The sequence below is a fragment of the Camelus bactrianus genome, chromosome 13, assembly GCF_048773025.1.
Source record: "Camelus bactrianus isolate YW-2024 breed Bactrian camel chromosome 13, ASM4877302v1, whole genome shotgun sequence".
Lineage (NCBI taxonomy): Eukaryota > Metazoa > Chordata > Mammalia > Artiodactyla > Camelidae > Camelus > Camelus bactrianus.
In genome coordinates, this window is record NC_133551.1 from 53,490,087 (window position 1) to 53,509,631 (window position 19,545).

Below are 19,545 nucleotides of genomic sequence, written 5' to 3' on the forward strand. Positions count from 1 at the left end.
TAACAAGCAGTGGAGCCGGGGCTTCAAGGTTCTTTGGAGGCTCTCTGCTTCTGCAGCCCTGGGCTCCACCCTCTGCAAACAGCTATCTGACCCCAGGACCCAGGGCAGAGGGAGGTTCGTGCAGGTAGTCTTTGCTGTCTGAAAAGCACTGGCTGAAAGGATTATCATCACCTTGGTTCTCCAAGTGCAGGCAGGCAGCAGCGGGGCCTTCTTCCGGTAGCCTTTCTGCCCCTGTCGGAGGGGAGCTGGGAAGGGAAGGAGGCTGGAGCTCAGAGCAAGAAGACCCAAGCAGAGCCTTACCGGTGGAGTCATATCCTAGGCCCCAGGAAATCAGGCCGCCAGGGAAGGCTAGTGGGAGAGGCTAATGGTAAAGAGCATGAACTTGGGCTGAGCTTGATCCCCACTCTGCCACTCCCTAGCTGTGTGCTCCCAGACTAGTTTCTTAACCTCTCTGTGCCTCAGTTTCCTCATCTGTAAAATGGGAATGGTAATAACAGTGCCTCCCCCATAGGCTGTCGTGAGGACTAAGTGAGTTCACATATGTGCGTTCCACAGCGGCGTGTCAGTCCTTGCTCTAATTATTTTTATTTGTATATGTGAGCTCTTAATAAGGCTCTTCCTTCAAGACTGGGGAGAGGGTTTCAGGAAGTCCCTTTATCTCCCTGAGCTCACTTCCTAACTCAACAGCGAAAATAATGACACCTGCCCCACGTTCTTCCCAGATGGTTGTTGGAGGTGAGGAATAGGGGGAAGCAGCTCCTAGACTGTGGAATTCAGTATAAACAGGAGGGAGTGGTGTTGCCACCGATATTAGTAATAACCGTAATTATTATGGAAATTAATCAGCAGGCCCCAGAGGTATCTCCATTTATCGACTCCCCACCAAGCTTTATTAGTGGGGCTCTGGAGCGTGGGGCTCCGGGTGGGTTCTGAGCCTGTGGTTTGCAGGGGTGAGCTGGGCTGGGGAGAAAGAGGGAATCTCACGGAGAGTGGAGGCTACGTGCAGGAGTGAACAAGGCTGACACCAGTCTTGCCACCCACAGCATCTCCAGCAGCCTGAGAGCTTTAAAGAGCCATTTGCAAGAGGGGTGGGCTGGATCAGAAAAGCCAGCAACAGCCAGATCTTCTAAACTGCCTCTCAGCTGGAGAAGAGAGGGGGCCTCATCCGTAGCCTCCATGCAGCCCCGTATCCATCAAGACCATGGGCCCCGACGGCACATGTGGGGGACCTTGTTAAACCCGATCCCCTACAATTGATGAGCCTATTAATCCTAGCTTGGTGCCATTTTTAATAACATCATAACCATTTATTAGTGTCGTCAGATAATTAGTCTCCTCACTAGCTCATAGAAAGCGTGGTAAAGGCTTGGCAATATTATTACTTCCTTATTAGGGATCTGAACGTAGATGTAAAAATGATGAATGCTCACCTTTGCAAGAATCTGCCCCCTGAGGCCCATTTGGAGGCCCTGGGTGGAGCCTCTGACCAGCAGGACTTAAGAAGTCCTTCCCTGACACTCTCTGCTCATCTGTGTCCTGGGCCACAGGCCATCCAAGGAGCCAGGGTTCGGGGGGAAGAAGGAGCACCTAGAGGGTGTGTCCCCCTCCTGCTCACACACTTGCCTTCCCCCAGGTTGCCTCAAGAGCAACAAAGGTGATTAGACAGAGCAGTGATTTCTCCATCCATCACCCGATCTCTCTCCCAGATCGTCACTCTCTCAGTTTTGGCTGCCTGCTCCCTCTCACTGCCCCCTCTCAAAAGTCTCCTACTCACGGCCATGCTTTAAATTACTCCCAGGTGTTTTCAATGACTTTGGAATCCAATAGAGATGGGTTCAAAATCAGGGTCTAGCACATTTTAGCTGACAGTGGGAAAGCTATTCAATCTCTCTGGCCTCCATTTCCACACCTAGGAAATGGGAATGATAAAAAAGCCTTCTGCCCAGGGTTCACAGTAAGATTTAATGGGATACAGCACAAAACTGCTTAGCAGAGTGTCTGGCACTCAGGAACTGCTCAGCACATGGGCACCGTCCTGCTCCTCACCCCTCCGTCCAGTCTAAAGCGTGTACATGGGTGAATGGGATGGTGGTGGGAGAGTCATCTCCTCGGCCATGGTCATCCTCGTGGGCCACAGTGATCCGGGGTCTGGACCTTGCTCCTCTGAATCCTAAAAGGAGGCTCAGGGAACTGACTCACTTTGATCAGACTCACAGGGAACTGAGGCACACACGGAGGCATCACCCCCTTACTTCACTTGGGGCACTGACCTTTCCCGACACCTGCCATCCAGAGCTTCTGTTCTGGCACCAAGTGCCCGGAAGCCTGCTGGGGAGGCTGGAGGCAGAGCCCTACATGTGGGAAGCCTGAAGCCAAGAGGAGAGGCTGCTGCTGGAGAAGGGAGCAGGAGACAAGCCTTGAGGAGCCTTGGGTACTAAAGTGAGGAATTTGATTTCAATCCCGAGAGCAACGAAAGATGTAGAGCAAGGGGGTGACACAAGACTGACACTTGAGGAAAGTCATTGTGCTCCTGGGCTAAGCTGGAGCCAGTCCAGAGGCATCGCTGGGACCCAGGTGACGGCGAGCATGGTGGCCTCAAGAGTGCTATGGTCAGAAAGGAGGGGAGTAGATGGCACGGAATGGAGACAAAAAGGTAGAATCGATGAGATTGGTGATTGGTTGGGTGAAGGAGGTGAGGGTAAGGGAAGACCAAGGATGAGGTGCAAAATTCTAGCTCAGACAGCCGGGAAGATGGTGGCTTCATCCCCCGATAAAGAACCTCTTGGAGAAGCAGAAGATTCTGGAGAGGTAAGGGGTTCATGTTGGGATTGGGGACCCAGGAGACAGCTGGCCATATGGCTGGGCACTCAGAGGAGGGAGCAGGGCTGGAGGCTGAGATTCAGAGTCATCATCACAGCCTCAGAAGGAATCTTGGGACCCAGAGACAGAGGCAGGAATGCTGGGGAAAGAAGAGCTAAGGACCTGGGCAGGACCCTGCATGGCACAGAAGTGTGAGGAGGGCATGAAAGGAGGCCTCAGCAAAACGCCTGAGACAGCAAGGCCAGAGAGGAAGGAGGAGGGCCAGGAGAGTGTGGGTGACGGAGGCCGAAGGGGGAGAGGCTGCCGGGAAGGCATGGACCCAGGCTCTCAGGCAGCAGGTGGGCAGGTTGAGGGAGATGAGGATGGAACAGCATCCACGAGTTGGCATGAATGTGATCTCCTGGGGTACAGGGTGGGCCCCAGCACTGGCTCCTCAAGCATCCTGGCCTGGCCTCTTGCAAACTTTGTTCTCTGTGATGCAGGAGGCCTGTCCAGGCCCTCGAACAGGGGAGGAGAGGGAGCCAGGGGCCTGACCTCAAGGGGAGGCACGAGTGCCCTCCAGGCCACAGGAAGCTGCTAGTTCTTTTATCTCGAAGTTGTCACATCTCACTGTAGCGTAAGGCGGTTTCCCTGGTTCATAAATGGGGCTGGACCAAGACGGGGGTGGAACAAGCTGGAGACAATGAGTGGTATGTCATCTCTTCCCCTGTGAAAAGATGTAATGCTGTCCAGATGTTCCCTCTGCCTCCCTGTAACACCAAGAGCAGAGCAAAGAGGGTGGCATAGCTGGAAGGGCCCATTACCCCTACCTGACTCTTCTTCCAGACAGAGAGTGCCTTTGGACCACACTGGCTGCTGCCGCCCCGGGCATGGGATGGGGCTCACAGAGCAGGCGGTGATGAATGAGGGAGGTGCGAAGGAGCCCATGGGCTTGCATGCCTTCCCCAGAATCATGGCTGTGGGATCTTGACAACTAAACTTCCCATCTAAAATGTGCAGGGGGAGGTGTCTGATGTCAAGGCCATGACCCCATCACACACTGTGCCACCTGCCTTCCAACCAGGAACCAGATCTTAGTTCTGGCCTGCGTGCATTGCTGTTAGGAGGGGCCCCAAGCCCCTGTCTGGGTGGCCAGGAAAGGCTCTGCCGAGCCACCTCCTTCAGGTGGTCAGTGCACTTTGAAGCAAGGCATGCTGGGAACTCACCTGGGGCATGTCAGAATCCTGGATGGGACAGGGCAGTTGAGGGCAGGGAAACAGATGGACTGAAAAGGTAGCTTCTTGTCAGGGCAGCCAGGTGGCCCAGAGCAATGACTGAGGAACTCTGGGGAAGCTCGAGATGTGCCTGAGGACGCCCGGGTAAGCAGGTGAGGGATGCGGGAAGGATTTGGGCCGTGTTGAGATTCACCACAGAACTGCCAGCTGCCGGGACTCAGCAGAGACCAGCCTGGGAAAGACACGGAAAGAGCCTGGCAGGGTGTCGGGGTCCAGATAACCAGGTGCGAGAGAGGACAAGTGCGAGGCAGCAATCGAGCTGCTAGGTGAAGAGGGTACTGGAGGAAGAGCAAGGTCAGAGGGAACACGGAACATGCCATCCGTCCCGCTGAGGATCATCCGTTTCTCCATTCTTCCCACAACGCTGAGCCCTGTCGCAGCCTGGGCTCCTGGAGGGCAGAGGCTGAGGCGGAGGCTTGGATGCCACTACTGAGTGAGTTGGTGTGATGCCCGGGGAGAGGTGGGGCAGGGAAGTGCAGCAGGAGGGAGGGAAACCCAGTGTGTATGGAGCCTGTCACCACTGAGTGTGACTAATCCCTGAATCTGCACTCCAGAGAAGCCTGGCAGAGTGTGTCTCGGGACCACCTCTCGGGGTGAGAAGAGAAGGGGGAACAGGTTTCTCCATGAGCCCCTGATTTCCAGGCATTTCTGGGTTTGGCAGAGCGAGCATGGGAGCCAATCAAGACCCTGCAGCAGCATCCACATTGAAGTTGTGGGAGAAGCAGGATTGGGGGAGGCAAGATGGGGGACCAGAGGTGTCCCGGTGGGCAGGAGGTGAGATGCTGTCACCTTGTGCCTGCATGAGATTTGTGGTGGCCAGAGGATCTCACCTGGTGCATGAGGGGTCTGAGCCAAGCACAAATGGCGTGCCAGCCGCAGGGTGGTGAATAGAGAGATGGGAGCAGCCAAGGTCAACATGGTCCCTGCCCCTCTGGGAACAGGCAATGAATCAGCCGAGTTAAATTTCATTAAAATTTTGATCAGTGCTGCCAGGGGGAGTATGTATAGCGGACTTCGGGAGTATAAAACTGGGAAATGACTCAGGCTTCCCTGCAGAGGTGACTCGTGAGCTGAGACTTGAAGAATGAGGAAGAGATATCCGGACATGAATGAGGGTACCGACCTGGGTGAGGGCGCCCAGGTTCCTGAAGTCTCCACCCTCATCAGGGGTCCTGCGGGGCTGGCAGGACTGTGCCGGGGCCGACCCTGAGCAGACGTTGGCCTTGTGGACATGCAGGGATGGGGAAGGGAGGCTCTTTTAGAGATGGGAATGGAGGTGTGGTGTATCCACGAATCAGGGACCACCAGCTGAGCTGTTCAGAAAAGACAGCTGCAGGGCAGCTCTGCTTGGGCTCAGGAGCCGGGCATTCTCCCAGGCCTGGGAAAAGCGCAGGCTTCATTTCTCACTGCCAGGCGCCCATCAGCTCAGGAAGCCTATATGTGAAGCGTAGGTCCAGGACCTGCTGGGCAACACTGAGGAATTTTCTAGCACCTGTCCCATCTCTAGATATATACAGCTTTTTGGAGGTCATCAGTGGCCGCGGTACTTATGGTGAAATGTGGCGCTGGCTGGCTGGTGGGACACCAAGGGGTGCCCCCCGTGACCCACTGAGAGCTGCAGGCGGCAGGCCCCGAGGGAGGGCTTGCTGGGTGACCTCTTCTAAAACTCCGAAGGTGGATCCAGTCAGTGCTCCCATTGCTCAAGTTATTCATTTGTTCATTGAATCTATTAAGCCCCATGCTAGGTGCTGTGGACAGTCGGGACCCCTTCCCTGAGCCTCAGGATTTCACATGCTGGTGGAGGAAACAGGCAGTAATCTATGAACGGATGAATAGATGTTACTATTCTGCAAGAAGGATGTGGTCAGGTGAAAGCACTTCCCTGGCCCACAGACCAGGGCGTGTGGGCTGAGAGGTCCTGCGGATCAGAAACCAGATGGGAGTTGCTTCTGATCCATCCCAGGAAATCCTGGAGGAAGGTCCCAGAGACTTGTGAGAAGTAGGGGTAGCTTCAGAAATGCCTTCCTTGTCCCCTTGGCCAGCAGCATTCAGAGAAATCCAGGGAGGGGGTCTGGGTCATTTCTGGCTCCCTGGTGTGCAGCAAAAATGGTCCATGATGGGTAAATGAAGGAGGGCATAGACTTGGGAGGAGACTGTTCACTCTGGTCTCCCAGCCTCCAGGAAAGGTCTGGTCTCAAAGACAACAGCATCACCCCACTGTGTCCCATCTTCCACCCAACCAAGGAACAGACTTTGGTTCTGATCTGAAGCACTGGTCCCAACTCCTGTCTGTTTACAAGGCCAGGGAAGGCGCTGCCCAAGTCCACTCTTCCAGCCTGGGCCAGGGCACTTCAAGGCAAGGCATGCTGGGAGCTCACCTCGAGGCAGGGCAGAATCCTGGATGGAGTGGGGCCAGCTAGGGGTCAGGGAAACAGACGGACTGCAAAGGTGGCCCCTCCCCAGGGCAGCCGGGTAGCCCAGGATGGTGGCTAGGGAGTGCTGTGGAGCTGCAGATGTCACTTGGACCTGCCTGAGGAGAGCTATGAGGGCCACCAGTAAATGCTAGGGTCAGAAGTAAGGGGGCCCATCAAGGGCAAGGCCGCAGAGTCCAAACTCTGGGACGCTGGTGAGAGACAGGCAGGGAAAGCTGGACCCAGACAGACTGGCAGAGATCAGTGTGGCCTCGGGAGAATGGGGATGTTGAACAGGGAGAGACGGAGCCCAGAGCTCGGCTCATTAGGCTGGAGTAAGGGTTGATCAGGATTCTTGCGAGTACTTTGATGCTCAGTCTTCCAGCAAAATCTTACTGAGCCCTTTCTTTTGCCTGACTTTGTGCTAATCCTAGAGATACTTCAGTGAGTGAAACAAATGTAGTCCCTGCCCTCCCAGAGCTGATGTGCCAGCAGAGGAGCTTGATATTAAACAATGACTTACAAGTAAAAATTCAACTGTGGTACAGGCGTTGAGAAGTAGTGTGGGGGCTATGGGGACGTATAACCAGGACCTCACAGCCTGTGGAGGGAGGGGGTTCACTGGCCCCAGCCCCTTGGGCTTGGCTGGGCAGGGCTTGTCTGGGCTGATGTAACCTTCAGGGCCCTGTGGGATGGGGAAAGGGAACACCTAGAGACAGGAGATGGAACTGTGGTGCCTCCATCTCCAGGGGCCCTTGCGGCTATGAAGCAGGGAGGACCCACCCATCCTTCCTGAAGAACAGAGGCACAGCATGGAGCCTGCTGGGACTCAGGGATCAGCAGTTCTCCCAGGCCAGCAGGAGGCACGGCATTATCCCTCGCCATCAGGTTGTGAGGCTGCCACCAGCTCGGGAAGCTGGCATGTGAATCACAGGTATTGGCAGTTGACCAGTCCACAGATGCTCATGAATTTACTAGCACTGTACCTAGAACTTCTTCCTCCCCAAACACTTTCTGCTCTGATCAGATGTGTGGGTTGTTGAGGCTATCGGCGATCAGGTTAATGTCCAGGGCCTTTCAGGGGCACTGTGTGTTTCCTTAAGCTTGGAGGCTAGGGGTCATCAGCAGACACCATCTGTGACTTGCTTCGCTCTCTTAGGTACTGCCAGGTGCTCAGCCAGCTGGCTCTGAGAACGTGCTTGCTGAGTGTCTCTCCTCAACCAGCAACATCCCATTCATTCAGTCCCCAAATCTCTACCAAGGGCCTGCTGTGAGCCTGACACCATGCTAGGCATGGGGCATGAAATAGTGAAAAGACACAGGCTCATCCCCAGCTCTCATGAGCTTATGAGCCAGCGGGGGAGAAATCACCCAGTACCTCTAAAATTCCAACTGTGATCAGTGCTAGGAGTACGAATACCTGATGCTGTGAGATTTATCACCAGGGAGACCTGATTTCATTTGAGGATTTTGTCTGTGGAAGTGATGTTTGAGCAGAGATCTGAAGGAGAAGCATTAGCTAGACAAAGTGTTTAGGGAGGAAGAAGTTCTAGGTAGAGAAAAGTACCTGTGCAAAGGTCCTGAGGTGAGAGCGAGCAAGGACTGGAGGGTCTGAAAGAAGCCAGGAGGAAAAGAACCAGGGGGAGCATGGTGGGAGGTGAGGCTGCAGAGGCAGGCAGGGCTAGATCTGCATTTTCCAATGCAGTAGCCACTAGTCTCATGGGGTTATTTAAATTTAAACTTAAATTAATTAAAATCAATTGTTTAAATTAATTTAAATTATTTAGCTTAAAATGAATGAAATCAAAGTATAAATTCACTTCCTTAGTTACCTGGGGCTCAGGTGGCATGTTGGGGCTCAGGATCTTTTCCCCTGAGAGGACCTCTGTCTTAAGAGAAGGCTGGTCAGTCATAAGTTGCCAGAATCGGGACCATGGTCACAAGGCTGCTCTTAGAACCTGGTAGGAAGTTGCCCACATTTCACTCTGGGATACAAGGCTAGCATTTTGACAGCCCAGGTGGCCAGATGCTAAGGGCACAAATGTGGAGCTGTAGCTAGTTCAGTCATTCTTGCATTCACTTCTGGTTGTGGAGACCGTAGAGCAAATGGTGCCAATTGACCTCATGCAAGCATGGAGGAGAGTAGGAAGCTGGAGCCAGCTGGGTCCTGACAGATTCTTGATAAGTGAAAAGCTGCTTCTGGGAATGACGTAGTGTCCTGGAAGGGATGTCTTGCCTGGTCCATTTTTAAAAGATGGAAATGTCCTCAGTGAGGCAGAAGGGACCAACAAATCACCCCATGAGACCAATGGATGTGTTGGACAAGTCAGAGATTTGGTTTGTTCAAGGACATGATTACTGTAACTATGAGGACAAAGACCTTGGACCTTCTCTGAGCCTCAGTTTCCCTCTGTAAATAACACTGGTTGGAATAGATGTTGCTGAAGATCTCTTGTCCAGCTCTGACAACATGTGATTTTATGAATCACCCTCAAAGAAAACTTGCACAAGTGGGAAGAGCCTGCCAAGATTGGGCCTTTCATTCTGAATAATGAACTGAAACAGCAACGGCTTGACATCTGTTCAGCTTTTTCAAGAGAAGATGGACAAAATAATGCCTTTTTCAGAGAAATCGTAACCAACAGTGAAATATAGTATTTCCTACCTAAACCAAAATCAAAATGGAGAACTCCAGGCTTCCTGAAGCCCAAGGGAGAATGCACATCAAAACCTCCTGTAAGGAAGTTCAGGTCGACCAGCTGTCTTACTGCTATAGGCACAGAATGCCTAGATACCCCTGTCTGTCAACACCGTTAGAGACAGAAAGCAGAAAGGCTGGTGGGGAGATTCTGAAGGTTCTGAGACTGTCCGGTGGAAGAAAGAGGGCCTGTGGCCCTGTGGTTAGATTCCTTGCCAGTCCTAGAACACTCCTGGTAGGAAAAGCATTGGCTGCAAACACCTTGAACACCCAGTTACTAACGCTCTCACCCAACTTGCCATCAAAAGTCAAAGGAAGATTTGCCACCATTGACTTTGAGGTTCTTCCCAAGTATCCACTCCAGGCCCCAGAAGCCATTCCCAGAGACCAGTTTCAAATGCATTCTGAACAGTGATGATGACTTTGGAGTTAGCAGAGAGCCTCCCAAAACAATGTGCTTTGAAGGGACAGGGCTAGGGAAAGCCAAGTTCTAGAATCAAAAGCCCCCTGCACCCATCATGCCAACATTATGAAGGATCCTAGAACTTCAGGACTGAAAGGGACCTTCCAGAATGTCCCACCCCAGCTCCCACTCCACTTGGAGTCCTGTCCACAGCCTCCAACAGGGGTTCTCTTGAAGGGAAGCTCATGAGAGCAGAGCTAGGTCTCTTGCTCACCCTTTATTTCCCAGACGGGTACACAGTAGGTCTTGAGCAAATGCACATTAGTCACTCTGCACCTTCCCTGACAGTTCTCTCTGCTTTTGCCTCTTTCCTTTGTACACACCCTGAACCGAGAGGGCTCCAGGGAGCTGGCGTGGCAGCAGCTGCCCCTTCCCTCTTCCTGGGCCTCCAAAGCTAGGCAAGTTCCAACTCACATGGTCAGAAATTTACCCAAGGAAGGTCCCAGGTCTGAAGCATCCTTTGTAACAGGCTCTTCCTCCCTCACTTCCCCAGGTTCTAAGATTCACCAAATCCTTGGGCTTCTAGTGTCATTAACAATCATCAGCCACAAGGGCTGACGTTAGAAGGAGAAACATTGGGGCGAGCAACATCAGAGTTGTGCGTTTGCCAGTGCCCCCCCAGCCTGGGGCACCTGAAGAGTCATTTAGGAGCGGGGGTTCTCCCCTCCTTGAAGTCTGATTTCAGCTTGGTTGCTGGTTCCTATTCTAGGATTGGTGAAGTCAGAGATGTAACAGCTACCACTTAGTAAACAATCTGATTAATGTCCATCTACCCCATTAGACTGTAAGCGCCATGAGGGCAGAAACCATGTTCGTTTGGCTCAGCTGCATATCCCTGGTGCCTAGTGGAGCTCACAAAACAACTCATTAACTGATTGATTAAGCTGGACCAAGTCAGTGGGTGACTGCCTAGAGACTATTGTTTGGAAGGGGGTTCTCAGAGGCAGCCCATGCCCTTAGCAAAAGGGTCTTTGAGACTCAGCCTCCCTTTCCATCCTGCCCCACCTGAGGAAGGGAAGTGATCACTCGGTTCACATTCTGATATATAAATATCCACAGCAATTTGTCATGCGTTGTAAATGAAATCCTATGTTTTTTATCATCAGTTTACAATAGTGTGTTATATTTTGGTTGTGTATTGAAATATAATCATGTTGCATTGTCTAAATAAATAAATAAATAAATATCCACAGCAGCCCAGGGGGCAGCCTCCCTGTGGGGAACATTATTCATTAATAAATATTGCAGAGGTTGAGATGGGGGTTGGGAGTAGAGAAGTGCAGCAGTGAATCAGCCATAGTCCCAGCTGCACTTAGGAACTCACAGGTAAATAGGCAGATATGACAAAAAGTCACATGGCCACACATAATGCCAATACAGCTGAGCAGGCTAGGACCTTACCGTGGGACAAAGCGAGCTTCATGGGAGTCTTGAATTGGAGGCTATCAGGGAGGGCTTCTTGGAAGAGGAAACATGTGCAAAGCAATATGGGAGGCAGTAAGAGTCAGACAACTGGGAGAGGGCATTCTCAACAGGGCACAGTGTGTGCAAAGCGTGACGGTCAAGAAGGGAATGTGGTAAACAGGAAGCAGTTAAATAGGGCCTCACATAGGAGGAGAGCAATGGGGTGAGGCTGCCAAGATGGGACTGTGAGATTGTAGATTTTTAATCAGAAAAAGCTCAGACAAAAGAGATAGAACTTTAATTATTCCCCTCATTAAAACTGTGATGGGCTAAGATTTATCAACATATGAACATCCCTAGCCTTCCCCACCCCTTCCCTTCCTCCTCTGCTCTGCTCTCTTCCCTCCCCTCTCCTATTAAAGAAGGCTCTGAATTTGCCTGTTTAGTTTCTTCCCCACCCTCTCCCCACAAAGAGAGTATTATCTTTTCCCAACTGGTCTGGGGAGCCTTTAGGGTATACAGAATAACCCAAACGGGGTGAGGCAGCCAAGAAGTGCATAGGAGAGGAAAACATATATAAATAAGAGTTGTTGTGAATTCTGTGTCCTCTTCATGATGTTTGAAAGTCACAAAGGAAGGACATGAGCTATTTTTAAATGTTTGTGGATTACTGAACTATATTCATTTGACAAAGCCCCATTCTGAGAATGGACCACATGGGTTACAGCTATAATAGGGTTCCATTCTCTGCCTGTTGATACCACTGTCCTCTTCTTCAAGGCCATGAACTCTTGGAGAACAGGGCTTAGGTCTCATTCATCATGGTCTTCCAGCATCCTGGTCATGACCTAGCCCAGAAGCAGGGTTAGTAAACATTGAAACTGAAGAGTGGTTAAGTGACCCGGGGCTCAGGCAACAGACTCCACTTCACTCCCTAATCTCTCCTCCTTCAAAAAGTGGTATTCTGTTCCCTGCTAGTCTTAGGCTTTGCTCAGAGTCTGTCTGTCTGTCTTTCTCATTGCAGAAGGCAGACCTGGCCGTGGCCCCCCTGACCATCACCCACGTCCGTGAGAAAGCCATCGACTTCTCCAAGCCCTTCATGACTCTTGGTGTGAGCATCCTCTATCGCAAGCCCAACGGCACCAACCCCAGTGTCTTCTCCTTCCTCAACCCCCTGTCCCCAGACATCTGGATGTACGTGCTCCTCGCCTACCTGGGTGTCAGCTGTGTCCTCTTTGTCATCGCCAGGTAAGGGCAATGCCTTGGCCTGAGCTCTGGCCCAGGGCTGGGGGCTTAGGGAGCCAGACAAGGCCCCACATCCTCAGTGCTTGGCACAGAAGGCCCGGGTTCAGGCTACTGCTGTACCTGCTTCTCTCTCTTCCTCCCTGTGGCTCACATCCTTTCATATCCCTCAAGAAACATTCTATGGCCCCCAAGCTTGAATCCCTGAGTCCTCACCCTGGGCTATATCCATGACTCTGAGACGCAGCAGTTGTGTCCCTGGTCCTATGAGCAGGCTTGGAGAGGTTAAGTCACTCCCAAAGCTGCATCATCTGGGCTAGGCACCCAGGATAGCAAACCTAGGTGAATTGGGTGGTCCGGCAGGTAGCTTGAAACTTGAAAACAGACTGTGTTCGTCCAGTCCACAACAGCAGGAGGAGCAGTGCCACATAAACTTGCACACATGCAGAAACGTGGCATGCACACATGCCTACCTGTCTCCAACACACGCCAACAGTATCCTTGCATGTTCAGTTATTCACATGAAGTAGACATAGTGCATCCACACTGGGGGATGGTAGGAGGAGGTCACTAGGGAACAGGTTTAGTTCAGCATTTACTGAGCACTACTGTGTGCCAAGCACCATACTCTATACTTCACAGCCATTATCTTACTTAATTCTCATGGCCTCCCATGGAAGGGAGACATCTGAGACTCAGAAAAGCTCAGTACTCACCAAGACCATCCCGGCAGTAAGGGACACACCCGGAATGTGAACTTGGGTCACCAAGTGTTTTATCTGCAACCCACATCTGTGGCCTTCTGGACATCTGTGTTCTGCCCCCACCCCAAGTTGGTGGTTCCTGGGCCCTGGGCTCTCCGCCTGCTTCCTCCAGCTCCAGCCCCAGCCCCTGCCCTCATTCTTTTTTCTCTAAATTCTAACAAGGTGTGAAGGGAGACTTCTCTGGAGAAGCAATTTGAGATCCAAGGACTTGGTGTTTCAGCCTTTTTTTCTCCTGAGCCTTTGAAAGCCTTCCCCCGACCCCGCTCCCTTTCGCTCCCTCCTCCTGCACAGACAGACTAAAGGGAAGGATGTGAGAGAGGAAACTGTCCTGCCTCCAAAGCCCTTCGCTGCTGGCTGGCCTGGTGCTACCTGCCTGCCCGCCCAGCCCAGCCGGCAGCCCAGCCTCTCACAGAGCGGCCCTCATTACGCCTCTTGTCCCTAATGGTCTAACAAGCCTTTGAAAGCCAGGAGCCATTCTCCAGAGCTCTCACCATAATTTTAGCAGCTCCAGCCAGCCTCTCGGCTCCCCATCCCCTCAAAAACAGCTGGAGCTTTTCCAGCATCAGCTCTGCTTCTGTGACATGCATCCCATCCCCCTCCAACTCCTGGCCTTTCATCAGCTGCTGGCAGCCAAGCCGGCTTTCCACCCCCTACCTCCCGGCCAGGCTGGTAGGAGCCCCCCTCCCGAGATTAGGCCGGGGAGACTTTCTGGAAGAGATGAGATTTCTGAAGCTGCTGAATGACTCAGGACACCTGAAGAGAGAGGAGAGGGACAAGAGTCTTGGCCACAGAGCCACGACCAGCATCATAGGACAGTTGTCACGTGGGGTAGCATTCACACAACCCAGTTCACACCCACCTGTCCAGTCTGTACAGCAGTTGTGAGAGGTCGGTATCATTATCCCCACTCTGCAGAAGCAGAAACTGAGGCTCAGAGGGGTTAAGTCTTTGCCCAAAGTCAGAAAGCCTTTTCTTGCAGAGGTGGGCTTCAAACCAAGAGTTGCCAGACTTTAAATCAGGGGTGGCCAACACAGGAAGGCTGAGGGAGTGAAGCGGGCCAAGCAGTGCAGCAGGGAGTGGTGAAGACTGAAGCAAACTGGAGGGCACACCTGGAGGAAGGCACCACCACTACTCAGCTCCCACAGGCTGTGCTAAGCAGGAATGTGGGGCTGGTGCTGCAGAGTTCATGATTTTAGAGAGAGGTTCAGATTTTTCTGGACGCCTCATGGCTTTTATATGTAACCACAAATTCAATTTTTTACAACACTGTTAAGGTCAAGCACGGCACATCTGTAATGGAGATGTGGCCCTCTGTCTCCTCCCCTCCAAGTGACCTGAGTCCTTTGGACCGCTCTATGCCTACTGCTGGAGAGCTGGACACAGCTGCCTAAGAGATGGGGTCTGCAGGGTGGGCAGGTGTCCAGGCCCACTCCAGGCAGCCCCAGCCCGGCACAGGGCTGTCCATCCTGCAAACTGGCCTGGCCTGTGCCTGTCTAGCACCAGGGGTCCAGGCATTGACCGAAGCCCTTCTCTGCCACCAGGATATTCTGCTTCGTGCTCGGTAAGGTAGAAGGAAAAGGGAGGGAGGATGCTTTCTTACCACGGACAGTGGGACAGTTGGCACGTACGACGTGAGGAGATGATCCTGAGTGCCTGACCCTGGAGGCAGGCCTGAGGGTGAGCTGCCAGTCCAGCCCCCAGGAGCCACATTCTGGCCAAATCCAGTACAGAGGAAAATCCCAGGAAGAGTTGGTCTTGGCCACAGTCAGTGCTCTGTTTACACCTCTGTCCCCGGGGCTGGAGTCTAGCCTTCTCCCCTGAGTGGAGACAGTATCTCCAGGTGAGCCACTGTTAGCTCCCACTTACTTACAAGACTGGGAGGACCCCTTGCAGCCACAAGCCATAAATCCCGGATCCACCATTCACTTTGGTGGCACCTTCCTCACCATTCAAAGCCCATCCCACTCCACTTCCCTCCTGTGGTGCTGCAGTTAGCTGCCTCCCCATCCATAAAGTGGGCGCCCACTGCGCTGTCGGCCTCTGTGAGGACCAGGTCTGTAATGGTACTTGATAACCAAGAGGCCCATTCTAGACCGGTTATTTTTATCATGGTAAGTGCTTCCACCTCTGGGAGTCTATCCTGTCAAAAGTCACCACTGAGCCCCACTTTATAGCCGCCTCCCAAATCTAGAAAGCCTTCTCAGCAAAGCCCTGGACAAGGCTGCCCTTTGGCAAGGGTACCCACGGAAGTGTGTCCAAGGAGTTTCAGCAGAGTGGACCGCAGTGGAGAACCGGACCAGCCTCGGTAACATCAAAAGAGAAGTGGTTCAAAACACCCATTAAATAGTTACAGAGAATAAAGGGGATCAAGAAGAACTGACGTAGAAAGAAGCTGGTGACTTATTAAGTGAAAAAGCTCTAGGGGGGAGGGTATAACTCTGTGGGAGAGTGTATGCTTAGCATGCACGAGGTCCTGGGTTCAATCCCCAGTACCGCCATATAAATAAATACCTAATTACCCCTCTCCCCCAAAATCATAAACTTAGAAAAAATTTAAAATGGTTAGGATGATAATCTAGAAAAAAAATTTTTTTTTAAGTTCTAGGACAGTATTATGGTCTGATAAGATCTTTTTGTGTTAAACGATTATCACATACATCATGTATTGGGGATGTGTGTGAGCGTACATTAAAAAAGCAGGGCTCATAAGATCTCATCTGAAATCATCTTTACTTTGTCTCTCACCCACCTTCCGGTGTGTTCAGAGCTGAATCTTTGCCCCAGTGAAAGCTCTCTCAGGACCTGTCACTTTTTGGCTCATTTCCAGAGCACGGAAACCCTAGGTCTCTCTCTCAAGCATAAGCACACTGTTTCAGTTCAGAAGTTAGAAGGCTGAGTCCAGTATAGTCCTCAACATTTCTACCCTCATTCACAGAGCAGACTCCTCCCCTAGGCCCTTCGTCAGTGCCTCCTTGTCAGCCCACTCCCGCCGCTAGCCCTGGTCCTCCAGCAGCCCCTGCCCTGTGGCCTCTCCCTGTTGTCCCATTGCCTATTGTCCCTTCTCGGATAGGAGTCAAGGTGGATCTGGGCCGGATCTCTCTCTACATGGGCCCATCTGGTCCAGGGAAACGTCCTTAGTCCTGGCCGTGTCTGGGCCCGCAGGCCGGTGCCGTGCAGCAGGGACCCACTCTCCTGCCTCCACCTGGGAAACACGCATCAGCCTCACCCCAGCCCTCCAGAATCCCAGGCAGTGGTCCACCCCATCGCTTATAACAGAGCTGCCCCCCGAGCTCCCCCCGCCACCCTGTGGAAGCCTCTCCCAGGACTTCACAGGTCGGGGGACCAAGGGGGCCACTGAATGCACAGCTCTCCAAAGGCTTCTTCTAAAACCCTTCTCACAAGAGCCTCTCAAGTCTACTCTCTTCATCCTCTGTCTCTTCCTTGTGGATTTTTTGAGCCTTTAACCAGTTCATGGTCATTCCCTTTGAAAATCCCCATCTTGGCTTGAAGTCTCACTTTGGAATTTCCCATCCATAGGATCTTCCCACTTTGTGAAAACAAAATTCTCCTCACGTGAGCACTGGTCGTCAATGTACCATTTACTAAAGCTTTTAGAAGGAGGATGGAAAGTCACAACATCCCACTTAAAGAGCATCACATTTTTTTCCAGTATTTACTTATTTATTTTTAAATTTGATTAATTACATCTTTTTTAAATTCTTATTTTTTATTGAAGTGTAGTCAGTTTATAATGTTAGTTTCAGGTGTACAGCGAAGCAGTTCAGTTATACATATACGTACATATCTATATATTTTTTCAGATTCTTCTCTATTACAGAAAGAGTGTCACATTTTACAAAACAAAATTCCATCGGATATGTCTCTCCTTCTGGGTCTCCCATCTCAACAAAGGGCCTCACACCAGTCACTAACACCAGCCATACCAGCCTGGTGGGGACTTTCTCTGGGGTCTCACTATCTCTCCAGGGTCCCCTAGCTTCCTCCAACTTACATCTCCTCAACTGGAATTTACACAGTAAACAAAGATCCCTCCAGCTATCAGGACTTCTCTTCCTTAGAACGCAGTGGGGGGCTTGAAAAAACACCTTTTTTTCTGTCATACATGTATTTGTATATTCAGAGAAAAATCTGGAAAAAAAATATATGGCACATTGTTCCTCCCAGAGAGTGGGATCAGGGAGTACTTCCACTCTCTCACTGTATTCTATACTGTTTGAATATTTTATGAAGAGTGTATTTTTCTTTTTTTCCATATCAAGGTTTTTTTAAGTGTGCAAGTAATTCAAAAGCCTGTTCTCATTTTTTACAATTCATGTAGTATATACAAAGCAACAAGCTTCCATGAAATTTTGTCTGCCATTCTAACACCCCTCCCCAGAGGTAAACACTGATTTTTTTTAGATACGGATCCTTCCAGACTCTTTATATGCATTTATATACAAATGTACATAAGTAGGTGTATAATTATGTCTTCGGGAATCTATTTATATAACCTGACCAAATTGTTCTTATTTTATCACTTTCTTTTTTAAACCAAACAATATGTGTTGAAGATCTTTCCCTCTTGGTACATTGAAAAGTAGTTCTAACAGCTTCGTGGTGTTTCAAAGTACAATCGTGGCATCGCTTATTTAATCATTCCTCTACTGAAGGACATTTAGGTTGTTCCCAGTTTTTCGCTATTACAAACAATGCTTTGATAAACACCCTCGCGCATTTCTCTTTATGCTCCTGTAGGAGTGTTTTTTTTCTTGGATGGATAATGAGTTGCAGAATTGCTAGGTTGAAGGGCATGTGCACTTTTAATTTTAAGAGATACTGCTGAGTTACTTTTATCACCAGAAAAGGGCACTAACATAAAGAACAAGAAGCAAAATGGCCCTGGCTTCCCATCCCCTGCCTCCCCAGCAGAACAATGAGGACATTGATGCTAAAGTGGTTGGTACATCAGTGTTTGCTAAACCGCCGGCTTACGTGGCATGGACACCCCGTCCCTCCTGTCTGCCTCTGACCTAGCCTCACTGCCCCCGCTTCCTGCTGCAGGTTCAGCCCTTACGAGTGGTACGATGCTCACCCCTGCAACCCCGGCTCCGAGGTGGTAGAAAATAACTTCACTCTGCTGAACAGCTTCTGGTTTGGAATGGGGTCCTTGATGCAGCAAGGTATGTGTGCCCTCCCCAAACAGCCTCCTCTCCCAAGTCAGCAGAGCCAGCCCACCCTCCAGGGCAGCCTCAGACCTTCTGAGTCCTCAGAAGGTTGTAGACACCCTGATGCTCAGGTGTGTGCCCTTTCTCAGGTCCCTGCACTCCACTCCTACTGCAGCTGGACCAGCTCAGGATCTGAGGCTGAAGTATATAAGCCCCCCACCCACCCATCCATGGCATTCAGGGCTCATCCCAGCCCCTCCTGCTCCAGCTGCAGTGGATCTACAACATCCCACTGGTGGGGGCCCACCCCACCAATGGCCTCACCGCCACAGAATCTGCTGAGCAAAGTTGGGCTGAGGATGGGGAGAGTCTGGAGGCAAGGAGGCTGGGTGGGAGGCCATGGCAGGAATGAGATAATGAGATCTGAGCCGGGTAGTGGCCATGGGGGTGGAGGACAGAGATGGACTAAGAGAACTTCAGGATGGAGCAGGGACGGACTCTGTGACCGCCTGGCTAGGGGAAGCCTGGGAGTAGGCAGGGTCACGTCTGAGGTAGGGACGTTAGCCTGAGTGCATCAGAGCTGGTGTACCCAGAAGGATACCATTTTCTTACATCTCGAGGGAGGGCTGCGCTGCTGCCCCTGCCCCCTGGCTAGTGGCCCATTTTTTTTGGAGAGATCTACAGCTGCTCAAATACCTCAGAAAGCACAGCACCAGCAAGGAGAGTGGTGCCGAGACACCATGGGCTGGGGACGAACACAGGGGGACAGGACCCCAGCCAGGAAAGACCCCCAGGAGAGCGCCTCTCCCAGCCCTGCTGGCCAGGAGCCAAGTGCTCATTGCCTCTGCCACCGAGTCACGTGTCAGAGCCTCTTATCTCGGGGAATGGGGAATCCAAAGTCTCTGCCTGTGTTAGGGTCCCACTGAGGGACAGTGGGCAACCAGGGGGCCAGGGAGGGAAGGGGATCCAAGGGGCAAAGAATTTCCCTGCCCTCACTCACCTGGTTGTATCCTTAAGGCCCAGCACCAACCCGGGGCCTCCTCGGTAGGTATCTTACCAGCAAATGCTGAAGGAATGAATGATATTTTCTCAGTGTGTCCTGAGTGCCCCACCACATGCCAAATTCTGTGCTGGGCACTTGAATGAAGGACCCTGGACCTGAGCGACCTCCCAGCCATGATAGAGGCCAGGGCAGGGGCCCATCAGAGCCTGGCAGAGCTCACCAAGTAAACAACCGAAATAAGTCATTCTCCCTTCAGGAGCAGCTTCAGCCCTGGCTCAGAGCAATCTGGGGCAGGGCC

At 51.7% G+C, this 19,545-nt stretch overlaps 1 protein-coding gene across 1 annotated transcript in view; it reads left to right on the forward strand.

Annotated features, from left to right (window-relative positions):
• The window catches only part of GRIK3 (glutamate ionotropic receptor kainate type subunit 3), a 226,344-nt gene that overhangs the window by 184,836 nt on the left and 21,963 nt on the right, over positions 1-19,545 (forward strand). Inside the window, exons 11-12 of the mRNA XM_074376813.1 lie at positions 12,095-12,318; positions 18,141-18,259. Of these exons, the coding sequence (XP_074232914.1) occupies positions 12,095-12,318; positions 18,141-18,259 (343 nt within the window). The remainder of the gene's footprint in view (positions 1-12,094; positions 12,319-18,140; positions 18,260-19,545) is intronic.